The 27,698-nt window shown below is 38.5% G+C and overlaps 2 protein-coding genes across 12 annotated transcripts in view; one reads left to right on the top strand and one right to left on the bottom strand.

The window, feature by feature from the left end:
- On the bottom strand, positions 1 to 27,585 carry NDUFAF5 (NADH:ubiquinone oxidoreductase complex assembly factor 5). Of its 11 annotated transcripts, none has more exons than XR_006703345.1 (12): positions 27,290 to 27,585; positions 24,347 to 24,387; positions 22,156 to 22,219; positions 19,505 to 19,552; positions 18,085 to 18,188; positions 16,159 to 16,198; positions 12,740 to 12,937; positions 7,587 to 7,647; positions 3,587 to 3,647; positions 2,763 to 2,859; positions 722 to 816; positions 307 to 369 (listed from the first exon to the last, which is right to left on the bottom strand). XR_006703345.1 is itself a non-coding variant. In XM_045445340.1 (11 exons), the coding sequence occupies exons 1-11, from the start codon at positions 27,509 to 27,511 to the stop codon at positions 20 to 22; spliced, it is 1,038 nt and encodes a 345-aa protein (XP_045301296.1). In that variant the 5' UTR covers positions 27,512 to 27,582; the 3' UTR covers positions 1 to 19. The 11 variants fall into 11 exon arrangements, 5 of the variants coding, with proteins under 5 accessions (XP_045301296.1, XP_045301297.1, XP_045301298.1 ...); XR_006703344.1 differs by having other exon boundaries at positions 722 to 805; XM_045445340.1 differs by lacking the exons at positions 2,763 to 2,859; positions 3,587 to 3,647 and adding an exon at positions 1 to 112 and having other exon boundaries at positions 287 to 369; positions 722 to 805; positions 27,290 to 27,582.
- ESF1 (ESF1 nucleolar pre-rRNA processing protein homolog) overlaps positions 27,585 to 27,698 on the top strand; it is a 67,080-nt gene continuing 66,966 nt past the window's right edge. The window contains exon 1 of the mRNA XM_045445338.1: positions 27,585 to 27,689. The gene's annotated coding sequence lies outside the window, so the exon portion shown is untranslated. The remainder of the gene's footprint in view (positions 27,690 to 27,698) is intronic.

Here is a 27,698-nt window from a genome sequence, read left to right as displayed (position 1 = left end):
TTAACACTGGATAAAATATTTATTGTGATTTTTTCTCCTGTGACATAAGATTATTTATTTTTCCCAGCTCTCCAAATGACACAGTTGCTGAACCTCTTTCAGCTGGTTGGGCCTGAAAATAATGAAAGATTAAAGACATTAGAAATAGATAAATACAGAGCTCTAAATTAAATCCCTTAATGCCATCATGTATTTTTTTAAATCCCCCACCCTATGTAAATAAAAAATTGAAACTAAATAGAAACATGAACCCACTAAGAAAAGTGATTTATCTTAATAACATTACCTGTGAATCATGGTATTTCCATCCTATCATGTAATAGATTTGATACGTGGCAGGTACTGAACCATCCTCATTTCCGTACATTTCTATAAAGACAAATAATATTAAAATCTGAAAAAATGGAAGTAGGAAAAGAAAATCTGCTCAATGAAAGGTCGTGTCCTTCAAGGAGAAATGGATACTGGGATACTGGGAAGACGCTGAAAATGCTTCATGTGAAAAATCCTCAACACTGAGAAGCTGACAGTTATGAACACAGTAAGGGCTGTTTGGAAAAAGGATATGGAACTACAGGATCTGTGTTCTGAAAGGAAGGACGAGAAATCTGACAAGGCCTTTACAGGAAAGGAAAAAGCCCTGGCAACTCGAAGGGGCAAACATGGCAGGGCATGGATTCCCCAGTGAGGCACGGGGGGAAAGGACGCTCAGCTCCCTTACCTCCATACACCGCTGCAGCCGCCAGCATCGTGTCTCGGTGCAGCAGGGCTTTTCTATTCCAAGCACAGTTACTCTCACCCATACCTAAAAATACACTACAGACAGTTTTAGATAATACCGCCAAAAGCATGAGCCACTCACAACACACATTTAACCTCTTCTCACCCAATACCATACCCATCCCCATTCTCTAAAACAGACTATAGCTAGGCTTCTTAGTGACTCTAAGGCCAAACAAAGTACTTGAAGCTTATGGATAGTAAAACCAGTGAAGAAGTCAACTTTCAGGAGGAAGGCCCCATAAGCATGCTTTACTTGCCAGCAGTGGTCTAAAAGCGGGCCAGCTGGGCAAGAGTAAGGCAACTGGCCCTCCAGGTGAGTCACCAGGAATTGGCAACTACGTATTCAAAGATGCCACATTTTATGCCCCTTTTAGCTGCTCTTCAGAGGAGGACAGGGCACTAACTGCTACAATGGCTCACTCCTTCTAAGCCACAGATGTCTGCCTGACCATGAAACTTGGGAGAGGACTTTGAGACTCATTAGATAGTACTAGAACTACGAGGTGTAGGAAAAACTTATGTGCATTCTTTTCAGGGTCACTTTTCTTAATATTTCAAAATTTAGATTTCTTTCCTTCAAGTTGATAGCTAAAAGCTAGGATTAATACTCTTGTACTGTTCATTAACAATTAATGCTGTATATTTGTTTTTTTTATGCACGTATTTAAACAAAATTAATTTGAAAGGCCACATTTTAAACTAGTCCACAAAATCAACACAAATTTCAAAGGTAAAAATCCTTCATGTTTATTTTCTATATACTATGCAATCACAAATCAGTTCTTACTTTTGTTTTTATACTTTCACAAAAATAAAACAATAAAATTCCCAATATCAGTTATTTTTAAAGGTTAAAAATAATAATAATCTTCCAAGTTTTCAATGGCCTTATTAAAAACAATCAACATATCAGCTGTAATAAATGAACCTTTTTCTTCTCTCCAATCCCAAAAGGTTCCTACTATTTCTTAAAGTAATGAATCTCTGATACTAAAAGCAATGTCCAGTGTCCTGTCAGTACAACAGCCCCAATTCATGAAGAAGAACATACAAACTAACAGATTAATCATCATGAAGCAAAAAGTGGATGTTACTCCGTCACAAAGCAGCTAGAAGATCTTAGACCAATTGCTTTGGGTCTTCAAGGTGGCCATAGTAGATGATCTCTACAGGCTGCTAGGGCTAACATCATAGACCCATTACATAATCCAATTTAAAAACATTCGCACATTGTATCAGCCAGATCAAGTGACCAGAGGTAAACTGTGAGATGGACTGGGAGGGTCTATTGCTGCTGATGGCTGTGCTGCTTTCACTTCTGTTCACCTTCCCAGTGCTGTGACTTACACATTATATGTAGGCAATGCCAGTGGAAATCAGGTTTATTTAATGCAAATACTTAATATACTACGACGGAGGGGCCAAGGAAGGAGAAAAATACTTAATATGCTAGAAATCCTAAAATGCCTTCTAAATAATTGGTATTACAGACACTAACATTATTATGCACAATGTTCTGATATGGAAATTCGAGAGTACTACTGCATAACATAGCAACTCTGCTTCCAGGGCAGCGCCCCCTGCCTCACGAGACAAGTAAACCACCATACCCACCTTCCTTTCTCCTAGAGGAAGCAGTTCAGTGATGCGGGGCAGAAAGTCTAGACTGTAAGATCATCATCCCAGTTCTGAGCCTTAAGGGATCTCGGGCAAAGTTACTTAACTCTAATTAAACTCAGTTTTATCATCTTCAAAATGGAATGCTAGCATTTCAATGTTTCATGGTAGACCACCTGGGAAACACTTTTAGGGACTTCTGACCAGCTCTGTGCTTTGGGACAACAGAAAAATCCAGGAAGCAGGTGTTTAAGACTCTCACAGTGTTTTTAAGGTTAAGTTCAACTGCTTGCATAAAAATCGAATTTTTTATGCTTTAGGAGTATTGTCTTAAAAAACACAACAACAAAAACTGAACTTACCTTAAAACTACTGTGAAAGCCTCCAAAACTTTTCATGCATTCATCAGCTGATACACAACATGTTTTGTAAAATTAGGTCAACATTCTGGACTTTTTTCTGTGAATTAATAATAACAGCAGCTTAAATGAGAAATACTACAACCATCAAAAAAATGCAACAATATAAAATATCAAAAACGAATCTGAAGGTAACACCATCTTCCAGTAGGCAAAGCGGCACACCTGGAAGTAGTCACCCAAGCTCCCCACCTCCTCCCTTCATTCCTGGACCACTCTCCTTCCCATCTCAGCTGCCTCTGACCTTTTAAAGGCAGAGTGGTTGAGATTTTGGGATCTGAGGCTGCTACACTGGACTTAAACCCTGGCTCTAGCATTTACAATGTATCACCTGGGGCAAGTTATTTAATTTCTCATGTGTAACAAGAGAGATGAACCATGCTAGCTCTAGTCTTACCTTCCTCATAGAGTATGCCTTATAAACAAAGCTGGAGGGTGAGCTTTTAAAATTTTTTAATGTTTATTTATTTTTGAGAGAGAGAAAGAGAAAAAGAGAGAGAGAGAGAGAGAGAGAGAGACAGTGTGAGTGGGCGAGGGGCAGAGAGAGAGGGAGACAGAGAATCTGAAGCAGTCCCCAGGCTCTGAGCTGTCAGCACAGAGCCTGACATGGGGCTCGAACTCGTGAACTGTGAGATCACAACCTGAGCTGAAGTTGGACGTTTAACCGACTGAGCCACCCAGGCGTCCCTGGAAGATGAGCTTTTTAACACACTGATCTGATGGTCTCTCCTCTGCATGAAATTCTCCCCACACACTACCAGGCTCACCTGATAAAATCTAGAAGCCTCTGGTGGACTATTCTTCATCATTTCCCATCATCTCTCCATTCTACATATTCAAGCAAAACAGAATTACTGTGGAGTTTCTTAATTAGGAAAGTGAAGGAAGTGTGTTTTCCTCTTGCATCTCCATTTTACACAGACCATTTCCGTGGCCTGGAAGGCGATGCCCCAAATGCCCAAACCTGCACCCACCCATCCATTCTCCTGGCAAACTCATTTTAGCTTAGGTCCTGTCTCTTCTACAAAAGTACCCCTGACTCCCTAAGCAGATTTAGGGATTCCATTTTTCCATACTTTAAAACACAATGATCTCATTTTATAGTTAAATGCCTAGGTCTGTCTCTCTATCTGTGTGTCTACCAGAGCACAGGCTCCCCGAGATAAGGAACTATGTATTTTCATCACTGACTCAATAGCTGGCACATGGTAGATGTTCAGTAAATGGTAAGTGAATGAACATAATATCAACCAGTTAACGTTCATATCTACTTTGTTAAATATCACTTTTACAAGTTATCTTTGGATAATACTTCTTAATCCTCCTAAGGATAAGAGACTCAAAGATTAAAATATACGATTTATGTACAAGACTGTACAGGAAAAATTAAAGCAGCACTGGCAAAAGCCTCTTAAGGTAAATATTAGGCAAGAGGTCCTCAAAATATATGACCTATTTAAAACTCTGGGGGGAAGCAGTGACTATCAACTGGGTAGCAGCATCAGGCAACCTTCTGAGAGGGCTGGAAATGTTCTAGTCCTTGTCTGGATAGTGAATAAAAATATGAGTAACTATACAGTTGAGATGAGAGCATTTTACTATGCTAGATTTAATGGAAAAAAAAATGCACGCAGATCAAGTAGGCAGTATTGGACTTTGGATTCCAGATCCCGTGTGACCACAGACAAGATACTTAACTCCACAATGTCTCCATTTGCCTATCTGTAAAATTAGGATATCAGAAAACCTCACAGAACCGCACCCAGCACAGAGTAACTTCTGTATTTTTAAATAAGTGGGCAGTAACCTTTTCCAACTGATACATCTAATTTCTAGTCTCTCTTGCTTCTCTCTTAAAATGAATCGTGAGCACAGTATTTATTATATAGCAGAATAAAAGTAAATGCTGCATTTGAGAAATATTTTTATCATTAGAGTCTGAATGATACATCATCAGCCCACCACCAACACTCAAGCCTTTGAGATGAAGGAGCCCCATGATTACATCATGGGGAGCCAAGTGCTTGGGGCAGTGCTTGGGAGGGGATGTGTGATTTATACTGGTCCCCTGTCATCTTAGGCATGCATGCTATAGGCTACCAATCCCTGTATTAAATTATAATGAATGAAGAGTGACTCTAATAGTAAGTTTTCGGCTACATATCTTTCCCCTTGTAAAGCCATCAGAAGTCCCATTCCCAGAGGAGGCTGGATGATGGGTGAAATGAACTGTGTTACAAATGGGTAGACAAAAGCAGTAGTAGAGTCAGGTAAGAGAGTGCCAGAGCAAGAGTCTGGCATCTAATTCTGCCACTAACAGACAAGTGTCCCCTTGGGACTAATATTCCTCACTTATAATCTAGGGATACACTAGTTAGCAGAGGACTACTGAGGAACTGCAACAACATGTCAGAACAACTATAAATCTGTAAACAATTGCAAGCTACTTATCCTTACAATTCTCCTGCTTAAATCATCTTCTCATTTTTCAGGATCGGATTAAAGTGCCCGTAGGTAAGCAGAGTTCTGGTTTCAAAGATTAAAAGTTTTTAATTGCTTCAGCTTCTCTCATTCATCAAAACTGCCTATGCCAATTGTGTAATAAAAAGCCAAAGCTCACAATTTCTTAGGCAAGTTGAAGCTTTCCTTGGAGAAAAGCAGTTCTCCAGAAGCACCCTCAGTGGCAGATATGTATGTCTGCCTACCTTATCTATTTCGGGATGCAGAGATAGGGTTTGTATCCTTGTTGCTCCTCAAAGCCTCCTCCAGGCCATTACCCCTTTAACTTGTTAAAAACCGTTGCCCTGCTGAGACCCGCACTATTTAGCCATCCCTCTTTCCCACTCTTGCTTGCTGTCAGACGTCAGACTCCCAGTCCTTCTCCTCAATAATCTGAGGGTTTGGCACCTGGTTCAGCTCCTGTCTGTACCCCAAATCCTGCCATGACCCTGGGTGACTTCATTGCTAATAATCACCAGTACCATGGTCTTTAAGATATTTTAGTCCACTCCCCCACTAATGGTTCTCCATTACTCTGCCTCTGCCATCACATCTGTAACATGTCCAGACATGTCCCTCTTCTGTAGTCACTGTACATTAGGTTCCTGAAGGATCAGCATCTGGCTGTGTTCTCTTCTCACTTCATGGCCTCATCCCAGGCAAGTGCTTCAAATACCACCAATTCACAAATGACTCATATTTTAACCAGGCAATTGCCTCCTCTAAACCACATATCCACACACCAACCACCTACTTGACATCTCCTCTTAGATATTTCACAAGCACTTCAAACCCAAAATAGTCACGTGTGAACTTAAGAGGTGTCCCTGCCCATACTTGGTCTTGTACTGTTTCCTCTATCAAGGAAGGGGCACCATCTCTCTGGTTATGTGAGCCAGAAACTCAGCAGTTGTGTTTGAAATAGCTCTCTCCACTCACCCACACGTAATCCATCAGCAAGGACTGTCAAATTTACCTAATTATCTCTAGAATCCATTTACTTCTCTCAATCTCCACTACCACCTTAGTCCAAATCACCATCATTTCTATTTTTTTTAATATTTATTTTGAGGGGGGGAGAGAGAGAGAGAGAGCACATGTGAGCAGGGGGAGGGGCAGAGACGAGAGAGACAATCCCAAGCAGACTCCATGCTGTCATCTCACAAACCGTGAGATCATAAACTGAACCAAAATCAAGAGTCAGACGCATAACTCACTGGGCCACCCAGGCACGTCCACCATCATTTCTTAATAATCTTTATAGCAATGAGTCTCTCTCAACCAGTTTATCTGCCAGTCCATTTTCTTTCAAAATGCAAATCTGGTATCATGACTTCCCTTTACCTCCCCTCCATTAAAATGCCTCAAGGGGTGCCTGGGTGGCTTAGTCGGTTAAGCATCCGACTCTTGATCTTGGCTCAGGTCATGATCTCAGGGTTCGTGAGTTCAAGCCCCACGTCAGATTCTGTGCTGACAGCACAGAGTCTGCTTGGGATCCTGTCTCTCCTTGTCTCTGCCCCTCCCCTGCTGTGCTGTCTCTCTCAAAATAAATAAATAAACAAAAAAAATTTTTTTTAAATGCCTCAAGGGGCATTTTAACATAAAGACAAATCATCTCAACAGGGACTGTAAGGCCCCCATTTACTCACCAATTACATTATTTAATTCTCTTTTCATTCCCTGTACTCTAGCCAAATACCCTTTCAGTACTTGCCATGCTCTTTCTTGCCCCAGAGTCTTTGTACATGCTGTTCTCCCAGCCTGTGACACACTGCCGTGCCCCTCTCCACCTAGTTAACTCATCTTCATTTTCTAGAGCACAATCACTACTTCCTCAGACAAGACTTCATTGACTCTCTCAGACAAGGACTTACGTTTTTGACAAATCCCATTCGTACACTAACCCAAATACCCGCTTTCTTGTGCCTGGATCCAGGCTGCCAACTGTTGCTGGAGAAAATCACCGATATGCTCTACCAGCCTCAGGTGTATGCTTCGAGAAAGTCCCACCATCATTTTACAGGCAGTCATAGCACTCTGCACCCCAATCTGTGGCTCTTACCAGGATTCTAATTTAACATTTATCTTCATGGCAGTTGTGTGATGTCTGCCTCACCCATTTTATTTTATAAGCTCCATGAAGACAGTCTGCTTTCTCCTCACCAATCTATCCCTAGTGGTTAGCCCCTGTGCCCGTCAAGAGTCTCTTCTCGAAATATGACTCTCAAATGGAATCTAAACGTTCTTTAAAGCTTTAAAGTGCCTTACCTTGTAAATCTTCCATCAATTCAAACATCCCAGGATAGTTAACTTGAATTTCATCAGTATCCTATTTAAAAAGAAAAAGGAATATTCATTTGACATATATCACTAAACCCAGATTTAAAAACAGGTCATAGAAATTACCCAGAACAATGTTTCACGGTAAACAGAAACTTTTTTTTTACAATATTCTTCACAGATGTCATCTGGTTTATGCTTGTTTTATCAAAAGGTCAAATTACAGAATGATCCGTCACTATTCTAAGAGAAATTTTCCTAACACTCCATCAACTGGTTCCAGGTCTCTCCCTGGGAACAACACAGAAAAAGTCCGTTTTGTATCTGCAAACCATCGCCCTCTTCAAGTTTCTGAAAACTCTTCCAGGACATTGTAATTTTTTAGGGGGAGGGGTTAGTCCTCTGGACAAAATTTATAGATTTATAGATCTTTACACATCCTTACTGTATTGCTCTATACGTAGTCAATATCAATCTCCTAAAATGTGGCACCAGAATGAAGCCAAATAGGGTCATCTCTCAAGATGTCTTCAATCTACCTCTAGCAATGCTGTCATACTGCAACGGCTCACTTGAATGTCAGGCACACCACTGACACAAAGTTTATTTCTCAAATGGACTTCTGGGACATTACGTCCCATTCTTTCTGAAGCTTGATACACAAGTTTACTACTGACTGGTACAGTGGCAGAGAGTACTGATGTTCCCCAAATGTCCGGTGCTCCTTGATACTTCCCAGACCCTGAAAGACATTTTTTTCTGGTCAAAGAAGAGAGCAAGGTAATAGAGAACTAATGATACTTTCCCAAGCCATCCCTTTTGCTGTGGTAACCTCAGAAGATGCAAGAGCCAGATGGCACAACCATGGGATAGAGATGGGCTGCCCAATCAGCACAGGGCTGTAATGTGATAAAAATCTGTGGAAGCGTGAAGGTATAGGAGTTTGTCTATATTGGGAATTAGCCCCCAAATACAGGACTCATACTTTTTTTTTTTTTCAAGTTTAGTATCATAATGCAGCATATATCTCAAACTTCAACTTATTTGCACTAATCACTTTGGAGTGTCATTTTTTGTGTTTTGTCATTCTATTTAATGTGTTAATTATTCCTGCCAATTTTGGACTTTAACATTACACAGAATTAAGTACACAGCCCAAAAGAACACTTATCAAAAACATCCACTCTAATTCCTAGAGAAATGCAAAACAAAAGATTTTTTTTTTTCTCAACGTTTATTTATTTTTGGGACAGAGAGACAGAGCATGAACGGGGGAGGGGCAGAGAGAGAGGGAGACATATAATCGGAAACAGTCTCCAGGCTCTGAGCCATCAGCCCAGAGCCTGACTCGGGGCTCGAACTCACAGACCGCGAGATCATGACCTGGCTGAAGTCGGACGCTTAACCGACTGCACCACCCAGGCGCCCCAAGAACATTTTTTTTAACCTCAGAAATAGAAAACAAAGTACAAGCAAGAGTTCACATATACTGTTGATGGGGCATATAAATTGATGTTACTTTTAGAGAATCATTTGACCCTCTCTGTCAAAATTTCAATGTACAGATCTCTGACCCAGCAATTCCATTGCCAGAAATTAACCTGGAGATATGCCAAGATTATGTGAAAGGATATTCACTGCAGCATTGTTTGAAATAGCAACAAAACAAAACAAAAAACTAACTGGAAACAATCTAAATGTCTATTAATAGAGAACTGGCTATATAAATTGTATCTATTTAATGAAATACTATACAGCTGGTAAAAAAAAAGTGGTAGATACGGTGGATACGTGTAGGGGGAGATCTTGTAAGATACACTATTGGCTAAAAAACCTCAAAGAGTGCTTATACGAAAAAAAAGCAACAGAGTGTATATTTTATTTTTTTTTTAATGTTTATTTATTTTTGAGAAAGAAAGGGTGAGTAGGGGAGAGGCAGAGAGAGAGGGAGACACAGAATCTGAAGCACACTCCAGGCTCTGAGCTGTTAGCACAGAGCCCGACGCAAGGCTTGAACTCAAAAACTGTGAGATCATGACGTGAGCTAAAGCCGGACACTTAATCAAATGAGCCACCCAGGTGCCCCAACAGAGTGTACATATGGTTGCATATGTAGGTTTAAATGACGTAATTGTATTGTGGCCTATGATGAAAAATTGTTCTGAAAGTGTATACAAGACAACAAAGATCATCTTTGGGGTGAGTGACCAAGTATCTGAAGTCAGGAAAAGGAGACTTCTTTCCACTTTAGACCTGCTGTGTTTATCTCATTCTCTTTATCTATACATTTTTTTACTTCCTTTTTCTTGCTAACATATATATGATCATGTTGTATGTGCACTTTTTAATAACACCATCTCTGGGTAGTCAATTTCTTCTCTATATTTTTCTACATTTAGAAACTATTTTATGAGATCATAAGATTAAAAAAAAAATTCCTTCCAGCCTGATACCTAGCCATTAAGCAATATCCTTTGAAAACAATCTTTTCAATGAAACTAAAAGCATTATCTCCATCTCAATCAAAAGAATACAATAGCTTTGTCAAAGTCCTTATTCAAATTAAGATGGACCATATCTGTAGTTTTCTCCTAATATATTATTATAATATATTAAACTGGCAACTCTAAAAGGAAATGAGCCTCATTCAGAATGTCAACTAACTCTGAAAATAATTCACTAAGAAAGTCATATAAAGGTAAACAGGCAATACTGATTTAACTTGAATATAAAAATCCATCAGTGTAAAAATAATATACCTAATGTATGCAATATAAAACTGTGTAGCTGATTACATATAAAAGCTTTGGCGGACGGGATTTTTAGAAAATGAATTATGATATAATGTTAATACAGCACATTAGAGACAGTGTATGTTTCTCAAGGAACAAATTTGGATAGATTTAGTATTAAATCAGCAACTCTCTTAATTTTATAAACCATAAAGAAGATTCCACACCAGTATTTTTGTATTATCTTAGTGTTTGAGTTATTCAGCTCATTTTTCAGAGAAGAATATAGAGGGTATTTCCGTAATAGATTTCCCAATTAACAGAAGTGTAGGATTTTAAATGCTTTAATGTTAGGTTAAACATTTCTGGTAGAAATCTTTCTAAAATACACAATCCACTTTACAACCATACAAAACCACAAGGCAGCACACTTTTGGGGGCCCACAAAGTCAGAATTATTCTTAAAATAATACTAAGATGCTATTTGGCTTTTTCACCTCTCAGCCTCTCACGAGTACAACAGATTCTTCGTAAGTTACATGATATGTGATATTCTAATAGACAGTTTCATGACTGCAGAAGCAGACATGAGAATCCAGTGCTCTTTTATCATGCCATACGTTAAAGAAATTTGTAAAAATGAAAAGCAATGATATTCTTCTAATTTATTTTCTTTGGCAAAATAGTTTCTTTCTCCCCCAACAAAACACAAGTTATTTATGATAACATATAATAGGCAGACTATTGTTAGTTTTAAACATATTATTAAACACCAAAATTCAGTTTCCATTTCTAATATGGTTAATATTGATAGATATAACCCACATAACAAAAACTCTCTAAGGTCCTCAATAATTTTAAGTGTGTAGCAAGGTCCTAGGACCAAAATTTTGAAAACCGTTACTCTCAGGAGAGAGCTAAGATTTGGGAGATTAAGGGCAAATGACAGACTATCACTTCATCTGTACAGTTTAATGTTTAAAATGTATGTATTACTACTTATATAATTAAAAAATATACAGTGATCCCTCTATGTACAATTGCCAGTGTTTGCTTTAATTACAAAGCAGAACGCTCACATGAGGCAGAGCTATCCCATTTCCAGCTGCCAATATCTCAGAATGCAGTATCTTCTGACTCAGGCCATTAACAGTTTACATAAGACACAGCTGTACAGCTGTGAAATCCTGAAAGTTGCTGTCATTTCCTAATGTACTGTCTCTTCCCTTCCCTTGAAGCGCCTTTCCAACTTCAAAGACCCTACTGGTCTAATGCCCCATGCTTTCTACCAAAACAAGGAAGGACAGGGCAATCTATTTTTGGTTGGTTGATTTTATGAAAAATATTCACATTAAATCTCCTTAAACAGTTATTTCAATCTTAAATCTATCATCAATGAGAAATCTTTGTCAAGAAATTTCTATTTCCTCCAGGAAAGAGATGTGTCTAGACCTGAGCAGTTAGGAAAATCATAACAAGTCTACTCAACCGATATCTGGAGGCAGCAATGACATCCTTTAGAATGACTCTGCTAATGAAAGGAGCTGGAAGGGGGCAACCACTGTCTTTCCACATGACTCCTAGTTGGAAGCCTAGGATGGCAAAGTGCAAGGAGTATGGGTGGGGAGAGAGGAAGGCAGAAGCAAATATTTACTTAGCATCTACTATGGTCAAGGCACTTCACACCCTTTATCTTAATACTAACATCCAACCTCAGGTGAGAAACATTTGAATTTTTAAAAAAATAATGAATGTTCAGAGACGTGAAGTAACCCCCCACCCCGATTCCTCTACCTAGTAACGGGGCAAAGTAAGGAACCAAATTATAACTGTCAGACACCAGTGCCCTGTAGCATCACTGTACTGTGCTGACTCCATATTTCTTCTAACAGCCTACAGGTCCTCTTTCCAGATCTCTCCAGCCCTAATGGAGTACAGCCCCTTTTCCTACATTCTCTACCCTGGATCATGAATAAAGATACCTTCATTTCTGCCTTGTGTGGCACTATTTCAGTTGAGGGCTAGTGGGAGATGCAACACTGTAAGTGCTCCTGTACCTCCCCTTTTCCCAATCACCTAAAATGTTCCCTCATATTACACATTACTCTAGATCTGAAGATTCTAATGCACTGGAATAACAGGTCTTAGAAAATAACCTCCTTGTTAACTGAGGTTCGGGTTTTTTTGAGCTATTTTATTTATTCAGGTAACAAGTACTAAAAATTTTATGTTTGTACCTGTGTCAGTCAAGATACGTTTATAGAAACTAAGTTTAAAAAGAGAAAAAATGCCAAAACCTTTCCATAATACCATCAATACCTATAATTTTCTATCTTTAAGATGAGAAGTTCTTTCTGAACTGTGTGATTAATGGGTTAATGAGAATTAATCAACTCTCTTGATAGTTACCACAGTCAGTGTATTAAAGCCAGCTCTCCCAAGCAGATGTCCTAGGTCATTGACAGCAGTGAAAGGAGAAACATGTGGAGAAAATCCTCCTTCCCTTTCTGTTTCTGCTAACTGTAACGAACACCGAAGTTCATAGAGTGTGTCGCCTCCAAACATTGCACCAATAAACACTCCATCTGGTTTTAAAACATAATGAATCTGTAATAAACACAAGACAACAAAACTACTCAAAATTATATAAAAAATTATTAAAAGGATAAAAATACGTTAAAAGAATAAATACGTGGTGTCTGAATCAATATTTTTGCGATTACTATTCTTATTTTGTCAAATAATCAGAAAAGTTAATAAATAATATCTAAGGCATCCAGGTCAGAGAAGCACTGTGGTATAATATTACTGTAAAGATAGACAATAATTTATTGGTAGTATTAATACCTATTGATATTAATAATTAGTTGATAGCATTAATACCTACAAAATATGTTCTATGTTTTCAACTTTTCTAATAGACATATATTACTTTTGTAACTATTTTAAGTTTATTTACTTATTTTCAGAGAGAGAGCACGTGAGTGAGCACACATGTGGGAGAGGAACAGAAAGAGAAGGAGAGAATCCTAAGCAGGCTCAGTGCTGTCAGTACAGAGCCTGACTCAGGGTCGGTTCCACAAACTGTGAGATCATGACCTGAGACGAAATCAAGAGTTGGATACTTAACCGACTGAACCACTCAGGCACCCCACAGTTACTTTTATAATCAGAAAAATACTGAAAGAAAAAAAGTTTAAAGTGCAATAGATTGCAAAAATCACAAACCTCTATCTGTGCCCTTTAAATGTCACTTTGTAACAACTCCCATCAAAAGACAAAGTCTACTTCCCCTCTCCCTGAATCTGGGACTGCCTCGTGGCTTGCTGTGGCCAAAAGAATGCAGTGCAACTGACAGTGTGCCAGTGTCACACCAAGGTCTGAGATGGCCTTACAGGATTCCCTGTGCTGCCACCATGTCATAAACAAGCCTGAATGAGCTAGCCTGGTAAGGGATAAGAGATAGGAGGAGCAGATCTCAGTCAGGCATTCCAGCTATGGCCATTCTTGACCAGCCAGCTTCAGGACAATCTAGCAGCTGATCACAGACACATGCGTAAGCCTGGCCAGACCCAGAAGTATTTCCTAACTAAGGCCAACCCAAATTCCCAGCCCACCAGATCATGAACTAAGTAAACTGTTGTTTTAAACCACTAAGTTGGAATAGCCTATTATGCAAAAAAGCTAATTTAAACAGAAAGTTTTATGATTCACAACATTAACCTAGTCAAATATTAGTTTCCTGTAATGAGAAGTAACTAACTCATTTTCCAGCTTTGAAACAAAAACAACTTTTAATTGATAACTTAAGCAAAACAGTGGTTGGAATGGATTCCAGAACCACAAATGTTTACTCACTGACTCTTAGAATTACCATCCATAAATAGATTTGACTCTATTCTCAACAATGAGGAACATTACAGGAAAGGGTTGATTCTGAAGTAAACCCAAAAATCACAGTAGGCTCTGCTAATCAAAGTACCCATCTTAAATTTATATTTAATATATCATGAAACAATTACAAAACAGTATACAAGTAAACCAACTGTAAAATCTTTGCTTTCTTACCCTCTGCCCCTTTGGTGTTGCTTCCTTCTCTTGTCGCCTAGCAAGTATCAAAGATTCCCTCCTCAGCTCCCTGCAGCTTCTCTCTACTTCAGAGGGCTTATCAATTCCCATGGATTTCACAAGGATGACTTCCCAATCACTATCTTTAGACTGGACATCTTCCCAGAAATGTGCTAAACTCATTTTCATCTGCCTGTGCCATGGACATTTGTCTCTTGGCACTCGCCCTCCCAACACAACCAACAAATACATAACACTTATTCTCAAACCCACTCCCCTCTCCAACTGCCTATTTCTGTCAATTACTATTTTCCATTCTCTTTATCTGATCATTACCAATCCTTCCCCTACTTTTACTAATCATTTTCCCAGGCATCCAGATTCAAAACTTTAAGGTTGAATCTTCAGATACAACCAGCCAAATAGTTGACTCCTCCTTTACAGGAGTCCCAAATAGTCTCTATTCTTGTTAATTCCTGCTACTGCCACCTAGCTTTAGTTTCTCTCATGCCTGGATGACAGAAGAAGCCTCTTTAATTGAACCAACTTCTGGCATCAGTTTTCCAACTAGCAAAATGAAAACATCGTACAGAGTTATTTATTTAACACGTATAAAACAAGGCACAGTGATTGGCAAACACTATGTGCTTACGATATGGAAGTTATCCTGCCCATCAGCCTTTTAATTATGTTACTTTCCTCTTCAAAATTCTCCAGTGGCTCTGAACTGCATAAGGAATGAACTCTAAATTCCTTAATCTGTTACCCAAGTCTTCCTAAATTTGGTCCCAACATACCTCATTGCCCAGTACTAATCTCCAAAAAGGCTCCCTCTCTGTCCTTTCATCCTCGTGAGGCTGTTCTACCTCCCCCCATCCTGTGATTCTGCCTTCCCACCCCAAATCTGACCTATGCTCCAAGGCCCTGCTCAAGTAATTCCCTCTTCCTGAAACTTTTTTCCTCGGCTACTCCATGGCCCAGTGATTTCCCTCCTCTGAACACAATGCTCTTTACTCACCAGTTCACTGATAAATGACAAGCAACAAATGTACCTCACACTCTCTAAGTGTAAGGTGTAGGGAAGATATAAATAAAAACAAATAGGTTCCTACCCACAGAAAAAACTTACAGACAATTAAGAAAAGGAACCCACACAGAAAATGTCTTATATCAATGTGATGTCAATACTATTCAAAGTTATTTTGGACAATATATAAGCTTTTGTAAATATTTAAAACATTTCATAATTAGATTCATTGAATTCCTAGGCAGGGGGGAGTCACCCAATATACTTCTTCATTTCATTTCATTTCATTTCATTTCATTTCATTTCATTTCATTTCATTTCATTCTATTCTGAGAGACAGCATGAGCAGGGGAGAGGGCAGAGAGAGAGAGACAGAGAGACAGAGAGAGAGAGAGAGAGACAGAGAGAATCCCAAGCAGGCTCTGCGCTGTCAGCCCAGAGCCCGACATGGGGCTTGATTTCATGAACCGCAAGATCACAACCTAAGCAGAAATCAAGAGTCAGACGCTTAACCGACTGAGACACCCAGGTGCTCACCCAATGTACTTCTCAATATGCCAAAGGGCATCAGGTGTATTTGGCCCATAGAAGATAATAAATACTTGATTTACTTTCATTTCCAATCATCAGAAGTATAAAATGGAAAACATCTGGAAGTTTTTAGTAAAAACAGAAATATTTAGAAGTTTCTAATAATAACACAGCCTATTGGAGTCAACATTAAGTTTCTTACCTGTTCAAGTGCTCTAGGAAGGTCATTCACCCAGTGTAAACTAGAATATGAAAACATATTTGCTTTAGCTTAATTCATATAATTAGTGTAATTATCACTCATATAAAGAAAAGCCACAACAAAAGGTGTTAATTTTGAAGTCTGAAACTGCATATCAAAATTCACTGATTATTTTCATGTAAGTTTTAAAGCAAAGAATATTCCTAGGGGAAAACCTTCCTTCTGTCACACTAGAAAATGTGACAGTACTATAATACTATAAAGTATTTAAAACTTAATTTAGGAAATCTCTTCCATTTTCTTTTGCCTCTATTCACCATCTCCCAGTGTGTGGTGATATGTGACGGCAAGAATCAGTCTCTGTAGAGTATGGTCACACTATCTTGACTAAGGTGGTATCCTCTTATGCTGACTTCCAGGATAGCACTGAATGCCCATTTCAAACCATACTGTGTTAAGCGCACATTTATCTTTCATAATGTTGTCTAACAATTATTAGATACTTTAAAAATTAAGAAGGTCATACCATATCATAAGGTCTATCATACTTATGGGGAAACTGAAAGCAATGGAATTAGGCACTTGCAAACAGCAAGCAGAAGAGCTAAAACTCACATTCAGACTCCCTGCCCAGGGCTGTTTTCCTTAGACCAACATTCTCTGTAATATTTTTCATTTCATGATAGAACGTAAATACTTTTCTAAATTTGTTTAGCATATCTTAAGAAGCAGGGAAGAGATTATAAACTCACTGAAGAAAACAGCAAGAGTGCAACTCTCCCAATTTGTCTGGGGCTGAGAGATTCCTGGGACATAAGCCTTTTCAGTGTTAACACTGGCAAAGTCTTGGGTGACTGGTCACCCTAAAAACAGCTATCAAAAGGGCTGTGCTGACATGAAGAGCATGTTGAATCTTTGAAAGAAAATATGACTATAAAACAAGACAGGGGAAGTAAGAATATTTTATTTTGGGGGCACCCGGCTGGCTCAGTTGGTGGAGCATCTGTGAGTTCAAGTCCCCCAGTAGGTACAGAGATTACTGAAAAAAAAAAAAAAAAAAAAAAGTCTTAAAAAAAAGAAATATTTAATTTCTCTATTAGACTCTGAGTTCTTTGAGGGCAGGATCTCTGTCTGGGTTCATTTTTGTATTCCCCAAAAGAATCTAGCTCAGAGCCTAGTATATTATAATCTATTCAATAAGTATTTATATATTTATGTAATAAATGTGGAGGGCCACAATAGGAAGCACAAATGGAAAAAAATAACCTTCGGGACTATATTTCTGTGGAAGAAATACTGATGCTGAAGGAAATACTAGCTTTTCCCTATTTGCCAGAATGAGTTTGTAAGGGCTCTAACGTTTGAATATTGGAGCCAGTATATTCTTTACAACTCCTGCCTCCATTAATATTGATACTAAGTAACATGTATTAGGAAGGAAAATCCTTCTATCATAGATTAGCTTTAGCAAGCTGAAAAAAGTTGGGGAGAAAAAAGTTAAGATACTATATCATATTATCTCCACTAAGGAGTATATAATTTATAATTCTTTACCAAAGAAATCTTATTGTTTATAAACCAAGAAAACTGGTTTGTGACTTTAAAAAAGGTTATTAAGAATTTACTCCGGGGTGCCTGGATGGCTCAGTAGGTTGGGCAGCCAACTTTTGATTTCCACTCAGGTCACGACCTCACTGTGGGATTGAGCCCTGTGTTGGCTTCACGCTAACAGCCAGAGCCTACTTGGGATTCTCTCTCCCTCTCTCTCCGTCTCTTCCCCACCTCAAAATAAATAAACATTATATATATATAAAAAAAAAACTTGCTCTATTAGCTATTTTATTTATCTCATAACAATTAAAATTTTATAGCACGAATTACCTATTTAAAACATACATTTTGAAGAAGTACAAACAGATTACCAACCTTAAGCTGCTAACTACCAGGTCAAATGTATTTTCTCTGAAGGGAAGGAACTCTTCATCAGCTAAAACACTGACAGTAGGGATTTCCATTTCTAAGGTATTTTTCTAGTGATTAAAAAATAAACATATTCATATAGAATGCCAATTACTAATACAATCATTATTTAAGTCAACGTTATATTTATTTGGCAGTTTCTATCCCTTTTAAAACCAGAGTCACAGAGAAGCTCAAGAAGTGTTTCTAAAATGACACAAACTGGCTAGTTGGAAAAACATAAAGAGGATCCTATCTCACACTAAAACAAATCCAGAAGGCTGAAAGTTTCAGTGGCATAACTTAAGCCATAAAAGTAATAGACGAAAATAGGGGTGAACATTTTCATACTCTTAGGTGGAAACATTTTAAGCAAGCATAACTCAAAAGCCAGAAACTATAAAGGAAAAGACTAATCTACATGATGATAAACCAATCAAAAACTTCTAAAAACCCATAAACAATGTAAACAACACACTTTGGGAAATATTTACAACACAGATGATGAAATTAATATCCCCCCAAAACAAACTCTTACAAACTCCCCACAATAAGAACATGCTAAGGCAACAATGCAGGTACAGGCACATCACAAAATTACTTACAAATTCACAAATTAAGAAATACCAATAGCCAAAATACATCAACAGCTGGTTGGCTGCATTCATAATCAAAGTGCAAATAAAAATATCAGTAAGATTCTACTTTCTGCCTATTAAACTGACAAAGACAGAATCCATTGGCTCAGTGCTGCCAAACAGGAGAAAAAAGTGCTTTCATACAATATTATATCTTTCTAACAGCAGTCTGGAGATGTATATAAAAAATTTAAAGATGAACATCGATGAGTTCATAAATTGCACTACTAGGAATTTATTCCCAGAGAGAAAAATAAATCAAATGTACAAAGTTTCTTTGTATAAGGATGTTCTTCCCAGTGTTGGTTATTAAGAAACTAGAAATATAACTGTCCTTCAATAGAAATTTAGCCAAATAAACCATGGAATATTCTTATATTAGAATACTATCTAGTCATTTTAAAAGGTGGAATTTGTATGTACGTATATCATTCGTTGATATAAAAGAATGATATCCTGTGAAAAGCACTGCATGTTATCATTATATCATTTGTATAAAATTGTAGAGATAGCTATACATCTGCAAAGGTGGAGACCCAAATGTCAACAGTGGTTGTCCCTGAATGGTGGGGACCAGGGGTGATATTTTCTTCTCCTTTATATTTCCTCCATTGTCTAATTTTTTTATGTGTTATATTTATAGTCAGAAAAAAAACAATAAAGCTATTTTCATTTTGAAGGAAATAAAAATAAAGAACTAAAAATAAAACCAAGAGATCAGAAATCAATAGTGTTAAAAAGCTACCTACCAACGCATTTTCTGCAATGTCTACTTGGAAGAACTTTCCAACAGTTTCCTGCAATGGAATAAAATTAATTAGATAATACAAAACAAAAGCCTACTAACAAAACAAAATAACTACTGAAATTGCTCAAGGAGAAAGTGATAATTCGTAGGTAAATTTTTAGCTTTGTAAGGGTATTTTCCTGCAGTAAAACCAGTATAGTACACAACTAGCTTTAATAACACAAAGTAAGTTACTCAGATTTAAATTTAAACAACCATGCCTATATTTAATACATTTAACTATACTTAATAAAATACACAAACCAGGTGTGAGTAATCAACATCCTGAGTTTACTCCAGAGGATTAAGACTTATGTGTGCTGAGAACTGGTCCCCGCTCCTGGGCCACAGAAGTCCTGGATAGTTTTCCTCCCTCTTTTAGCTGTTCATTCAAAGAGTTTACACAGAGTAAAGAAAAGACTTAATAAACACAGATACTTGGGAGTGGGGCGGGGGGGGGGGGGTATAGGGGTTCGCTGGTTTCATTTTCCCTGTTTCATGTCTCCCCTCTTCTTTCCAAAAGGAAAAAGCACTGCACCACTTCTTTCCTAAGATTAACACTTTCCACTATGCTCTTTTCTACAGGATCCTGCTCCCTCCATCACCATCTCTATCAAATCTTTCATCTATCTCTTCTGTGTCTCTTTCCCTCACCTCGAAACAGTCATGAGCCTCCCACTCTGGAAAGATCTCCTCACCTCTAACTACCTTCTGGTTGTTCTGTCTGCAATCTGCAACTCTAATTCTCACCAATGTCTTTCTCCTTAATTCTTGATAATCTATTCCTACTCTCCCTGCTCATGCTATTTATAAAGATTACTAACAACCTCATCAACTACAACAGTGTGTCTCCTCTCAAGTCCTATTTCACTTGACCTGTCTGAAGTCCAGCTCTGTTGTAGTCCTCCCCTCCTCTGTTAAAGAAGCCAATCCTTTCCACTTCATGCACACCCCCTTCTTAAAGAACCTCCTGCCCACAACTTGAAAGGATACCCTATCATTACCTGGCCACTGCTGACTACCCAAGTGCAACTGCCAAGTGGCAGAGCTAAATTTGAAATCCCTATCTGCCCAAGTTCAAGGCAATGCTCTTAACCTCAACACCCCAATTCCAAGTACACATTTCCAACTACCTGTCAGACATTAACACTAATATAGTCCACTGTTACCTCAAACTCAGCAAATCTAAAACAGGAATAGCCTGTGCTCCTTGCCCCACCACATCCCCTTTTTCCAGTCAGTGAGGGAATAACTTCAAAGTTACTTTGCATTTATTCATGTAATGTTCATTTAATAAATCTTCATTGTGTATTCTAGGTACTGGGAATTTAGCAGTGACCAAAAACAAGTCTATGGAGTTTACATTCCCTAAGAGAAGACAGACACCAAATAAACAAACACATCAGGTGCTAAAAAGTGCTGTGGAAACAAATAAGGCAAATACCCAGCGGAGAATGGGGACCTTATTTTACAGAATAGTCGGGGAAGGAATTTTTGATGAGGGGTCATTTAAGCAAAGACCTGAAGGAGGCGAGGAAGTAAGCCGCACAGATATCTTAGGGAAGAACGCAAGAACAACTATAATGCAAAGCCCTGGCCAGTTTGAGAGTCAGTGAGAAGGTCAGGATTGCTGAAAAGTAAGGAATGAGGGGAAGGAAATGAGGTCAGGGACATGTTAGGGAGCCAGATCACTGAGGGCCTTATGGATTAAGACTGGCTTATTACTGAGTTAGATAAGAAGCCAAAAGTTCTGAGCAGAGGACTGGCAATGAACTGACCTGTGCTTTAAAAGGATTACTTTGCTGTGAGAATGGACTACTGGGGGCAAAGGTAGAAGCAGGGAGGTCATTAAGGGGCTACTGCAGTGTAGACCAATATGATAATAGTGAAAGTGGTAAGAAGTAGTAGTTAGGGATATATTTTGAAATCTAAATAAAATTTGCTGATGGATTCAATGTGGGAGGGGAGGACACAAGAAGAATCAATGAATAAGTTTTCTGGCCTGAGCATTGTTTGTGTTTGTGGAGCCTCTCACAACCCCCTCCCACCACCCCGGCCCAAGTGTATGCTTTTTTGAAGTAGATTTTACACAGAAAGCCCACTTTAATTGGTGTCCAACACAGTATCATATATACAGGGGTTAAAACAATAAATGTCTTTATGTTCTGAATTAGAAAATGCAAAATAAAATGGTATAAGCCTTAATAATGTCTACTTATAAATACACAAAGATTTCTAATCAAATGATAAAATATTTTTCCCAGCTAAAAAATTAGTTCAATCACATTTTCCAAATGAATGTCGATCTGATTTTAATTTGAAGTATCAAAAACATCTGCACAGAATGGGAATGAAGAGCAACATATCTTACATAGACTTAAACTATAGGTAGGAATCATTGTATAAAATGGATTGAAAAAAAAAAAGAAAAGCCACTTTAAGAAAAAAATACTTAAGAGGAGACACAAAACAACTATTGGTTTGCCAATAAAAAAAAAACTTGGCAATTTTGATATAATCAAAATCTAAATATGATACAAGCTGAATTAAGGAAGACTTTAAGATTAGCCAATTTTATTTCTTAAAGTAAATTAAGTCATTGAATAGATATACCTTATTCAAATGCTGTGCTATGTAACCTCTTCCACAACCAACATCCAAAGCAAGGGAAAATTTTCTAAAAAGTAGACACAGAAGTTATGATTTGTCTGTAATAACAGTCCATAAAACAGTTATTAAGAAGTAATTTTTCTTAAATAAAAACATATTAATGAATACAACTTTCAAAAAGTTATATTATCTGCCTTTTCTGCCTCACCTCACAAGCTATTTCTACCAGAGAACATATTGAAAGAGCAAGTCTGTCTGGTACAGACATTCACAGGACCCCACAGTTAACCAGCTTTCCATGAGGCTGCTCCAAGATATGAATTCAAAGAACAAATTTGGTAGGAGTATTTAAATTTGATAATATATCCAAATAAAGAATGAAGAGAAGCTAATGTAAATTAACATGAAAATATCTGCATACTTATTTAGAACTTACTAATTATCTTTTTCTCCAATTTGTTGAGGCAACAGGTGACTTAAAATCATCATGTAAAATATCATGAACTATTAATATGTTAAGCTAAACACAAAACAAAACACCAACTAAATAGTAGCTAACTTTTACTGAAATCTTACCAGATTCAAAGCAATGTGCTATGTGCTCAAAGTAACTCAACCCAAGGTCACTCAACTAATAAGCAGCAGTCAGAACTTGAATTCAGTTAGTTTGAATCCTGGAACCAAAACTACTACCCCTATGCTATGTTGTCTTCTCTAAATAAATGTCATACTAAACCACACCAGTTAACACATCTAAGTGTAGGCCATCCACAGGTTTAAGAAAAATTTGTGACAAGAAAACTTAAAATTGCATCCATTAATAACATATTTTCTATTGGTACCAAAAGAGTCCTTTTCCAATTTCTGTCAAAAACCTATGTCAAAAATATAGAACACCAGTACACAATTGGAGAACCGGTGTGAGAAAGAACTGTTTATTTACAAAATGCTCACTATCTTGACTGTGAACACAGGCAGTGTGACATGTTGAAGTGCACAGCTTTGGGATGAGAAAGATGTGATTTAGAATTCTGGGCCAGCAATTTACTGGTTCTGTGACCATAGACAAGTGACTTAATCTTACTGAATCTGTTTCCCCATCCATAAAATGGAAAAGTTACTACCTCACTCGAGAGAATTTTATGAAATGGTGCATGGAAAGTATCTAGCACAGAACAAATGCTCAACAAATGTTGGTTATGAGTTGCTATTATTATCATAAGTTGTAACAGTATTAAGTGGACCTCAGATACCACAAATAAGACATTTAATAATCTGCGGGGCTAGTTTTTAAAAATCAACAAAAGATCAGGGTGGACAATATAAACTATACTTTGTAACAACAGAACATTACTTCAAGGACATTTACACTGGTACTTTTTTTTAGACTGGTATTTTTAATGATTTAATTCTAAAAAGTTAATGTTAGTTTAAGATATGCCACAATCACAAGTCTCTCTGTAAACGATGTTTTGCTCAGTACTAAGGCATACTAAGACATACAAAGACTGTACAATCCATACTGACTTAGAAAATTCAATGTTTCATTTTTAATAAATGGCCTAAAATCCAAGCAAATGTAGAGAACTATTTGTTTCATTTCCTAATAAAACAGATGAAATGGGGGTAACTATTTGTAACAATGAAGCATTTTCTCTTACCTTATGAAGTTAATTCATACCAAGATTCTAAGTAGCAAGAATATCTCTAAAAAATTATTGTTTTTGATTTTATAAAATTCCTTTTATAGACAAATGTAATAAATTCATCCCATGTTGGTGTAATTTAACCAACAATTTAACCGCAATGTTTTCATTAGTGGCTTTTGGCCAGATGAAATTGGATCAGTCATTCAGGATCAGAGAGAAGCTAGGAGTTGTGCTTTTTTTTTTTTTTTTTTTTGCAAGAATGAAATAAAAAGAACACTTGTTCTCCTATATATTTTATATATATATATGTACATATATATATATACACGTATATACATATATATACATATATACATATATACATATATACATATACATATATATATACGTACATATATAAAGGAGAGACTTAGAGTGTGATTAACATTGAGAATCCTGGTAATAAATTCCTCTAGATTCTGCCATTCCATACATTAAGCTCTCAGCATTCAATCTCTTGAATTTCCAGTCAAAAATTGTATTTTATTATGATAATCATCACTTACCTAGCTATGTCATATACGCGGTCTGCAATCCGACTTCCAACCTGAAGGATTACAAGCGGCAACAATGTATATAAATCGAGTATGCATAACAGAGAAGCAACACTCTCTTTCCAGCATTCAACAATCCATAGGTTACTTATGTTTCAACATGCTGATAAGTACTTCTCCCTATCCCATTTTCAATCTGACCACAAATTATAAATAGGAACATAATTATTAAATTACCCTAGGAAACAGATTGAGGCAAATTACTTCAGAAGTCAATTTAATAAAATCAAGACTAAATATTCATGTATATGTATATATGTATTTGGCTGTAAGATCACAAGGATAAGAAGTAATAGGAGCATAACAGGTACAATATTGTCCACAGAAACCAGCATGAGATATATGGAAGTGAAAAAATATTGTTAGCTGGGGTTTATTACAGATCAATGTATAAGCAATCATGTAAAAACTTTATTACTTGAAAACTACTAAGAAATTCTGTGGAACTACTACACAGGTAACTTTTCTAAGCAACATGTGCAAATTAGAAAGTCAACCAAACCTGAAGAGACTGCACTTCCTGCTATTCTCCCCAATCCCACCCCAATCTAAAAGAGGTCATAAGGTCGGTGCCTCCTTATGCTAGGCTAGCTTCATCTGGCAGGAATAAAGATGTGGGAGCCTAATATTCCTCACATTCCACTAATCCTTCATAAACACCCCAGAGTTTTTATTAGGACTTGGGGGAGTTCAGAACATATGCGTATTTGCTTTTGGGGGGAGAAGGGGAAGGAAAGAGGTACGGCAGAAGTCTTCTAACAGGGTACACTTGGTGTATCATTCCCACTATGAATACTTTTTGTTTATGTTAAAAAGAACTCTATGGGGCGCCTGGGTGACACAGTCAGTTAAGCGTCCGACTTCAGCCAGGTCACCATCTCGCGGTCCGTGAGTTCGAGCCCCGCGTCAGGCTCTGGGCTGATGGCTCAGAGCCTGGAGCCCGTTTCCGATTCTGTGTCTCCCTCTCTCTCTGCCCCTCCCCCGTTCATGCTCTGTCTCCCTCTGTCCCAAAAATAAATAAAGGTTGAAAAAAAAAAAAAAAAAGAACTCTCATACACTTTATCTCATTTATTCTAGTCCTGTACATTGACAAGGCTTCGGTCAAGTTGTAATCTACACGCTTTGCTTGGAGAAGAGTGGTTAGAAATATACATCTTCTAAGTACATATCATTATGAACCCTAAAAAGAAACACAGTCAATCATCTGGTCAGGCCAGGCTTGCACAGAATTCTGTCCAAAGGAGCTCAAAAACTGTTTCCTGCTTTTCCTTGAAAGAGTTCATTATACTTAACTTCAATTTTCCTTCATCCCCAAAGAAACACTTCCTTAGGATGAACTTGGTGCTGCATATACAGAGAGCAGAAACCCCTAGTTTCTAGTCCACCTGGACATAGGAAGAGGTCTTTTAAACCAGCACAAATCAGAGACCTTAATTTATCTTAAATTTTCCTAAACATAAAACGGATCCCATCACTTCACTGCTTAAAACCACTCAACAGGCTTGCATTCCTCTAGAGCAGTTGACCAACAGAAAAACAATGAAAGCCATATATTTAATTTTTAATTTCCTAATGGCCACTTAAAAAAATTAAATTTTTTTAATGTTTATTTATTTATTTTTTAATTTTAACGTTTATTTATTTTTGAGACAGAGAGAGACAGAGCATGAACAGGGGAGGGGCAGAGAGAGAAGGAGACACAGAATCTGAAACAGGCTCCAGGCTCTGAGCGGTCAGCACAGAGCCCGACGCGGGGCTGGAACTCACAGACCTTGAGATCATGACCTGAGCCGAAGTCGGACGCCCAACCGACCGAGCCACCCAGGCGCCCCAATGTTTATTTATTTTTGAGAGAGACAGAGGGCGAGCAGGGGGATGGGGGTGCGGGGGAGCAGACAGACAGGGATACACAGAATCCAAAGCAGGCTCCAGGCTCTGAGCTGTCAGCACAGAGCCTGATGTGGGGCTTGAACCCATGAACTATGAGATCATGACCTGAGCCGAAGTCAGACGCCTGACAGACTGAGCAACCCGGGCACGCCTCTAATGGCCACATTTAAATAGTAAAAAAAAAAACAACAGCAGAAATTATTTTTAACATATTTTACTTAACCCAATATATCAAAACTATAATTTCAACACGTAATCAAGATAAAAAAAAATAATGAAATATTTTGCATCCTTTTTTCAGTCACTGAAATCCAGTGTATTTTACACTTAACAGCACATCTCAGTTGGACTAGCCACATTTCAAGTGCTCAATAGCCACATGGGGCCAGAGATCACCATACTGAATGGGCAGCTCAGTTAGACAAGTAAATCCGAAGTCCTCATCTCTTACCGCCCTAGTAACCCGAGTCCTCTCGGCCTGACCTCCTCTTCCACTCTCCTCTTCACGGAAGCTTCACTGGAGGCCTCAACAAGGTCCTCAACAAGGTCCTTCCCGCCTCACGGACACTTGTCCTTCTCTTTGATTACAAGGCTACTCTCTCCAGATCTCAGCTTGCCTCATCATGTCCTCTTCCTGACCGGCCTTCTCTGACCATCGGAGTCCTCACCCCACTTCACTTTAGTACCTCACCTTACTTTGGCTGAAATTACATTTCTTGTTCACCTACTCCCATAAGAATGAAACCTCTTGAGGGTAGCGGTCTTACTCTGCCCAGGACATACATGTACACAATTCAAGCGATATTTGCTGAGTGAGTGAGTGAGTGAGTGAATGAACAGCTTACAAATATCCCGGTCCACCCCTTCAGGGATTACAGTAGAGGCTCAGGCAGAACGGCTGCTCAAGGTCACACGTGATGTGGGGTCTGCTGGGGCCTGGCCGGAGCCCCCGGACTCGGAGCCAGAGCTCGGCGTCGCCCTTCCTCTGCTGCCGCGCGGACTCACCTCCTCCTTCAGATAGTCAAACTTCATGGGTTCGGGCTGCCGGGCCGCCCAGTTCTTCTGTTTTCTCTTCAAATCCCGGTCGAAGATATTTAGGGCTCTGGGCGAGGTGCTGCCCGGGGGAGAGACGCCGGAAGCAACCTTTCTAAGGCCGAGGTTCTTTGCTGGGACCCCAAATACCAGAGGTCTGCGCCGCCACAGACAGAGGACGCCTAACTGCAACATCTCCCCGGGTAAAGCAGGCGCATTTACGTTGCGCCTGCGCCACCGCGGCTCCGGCGCCTACGCTACGGGTCGCCGCAGAGGTAAAGGGAACGTAGTTTGGACCAGTTCTCTTGCCGTCCCGGAGGAGCGTCCCGCGGAGGACTCTGGGTCTGCGTCGCATGTGAGACGCGACGAGGAGGTGAGTAGG

This window comes from Leopardus geoffroyi, chromosome A3 (genome assembly GCF_018350155.1).
Source record: "Leopardus geoffroyi isolate Oge1 chromosome A3, O.geoffroyi_Oge1_pat1.0, whole genome shotgun sequence".
Classification (NCBI taxonomy): Eukaryota; Metazoa; Chordata; class Mammalia; order Carnivora; family Felidae; genus Leopardus; species Leopardus geoffroyi.
Note: the sequence above shows the minus strand (reverse complement) of the source record. Positions and strands in the feature narration are given on the sequence as shown.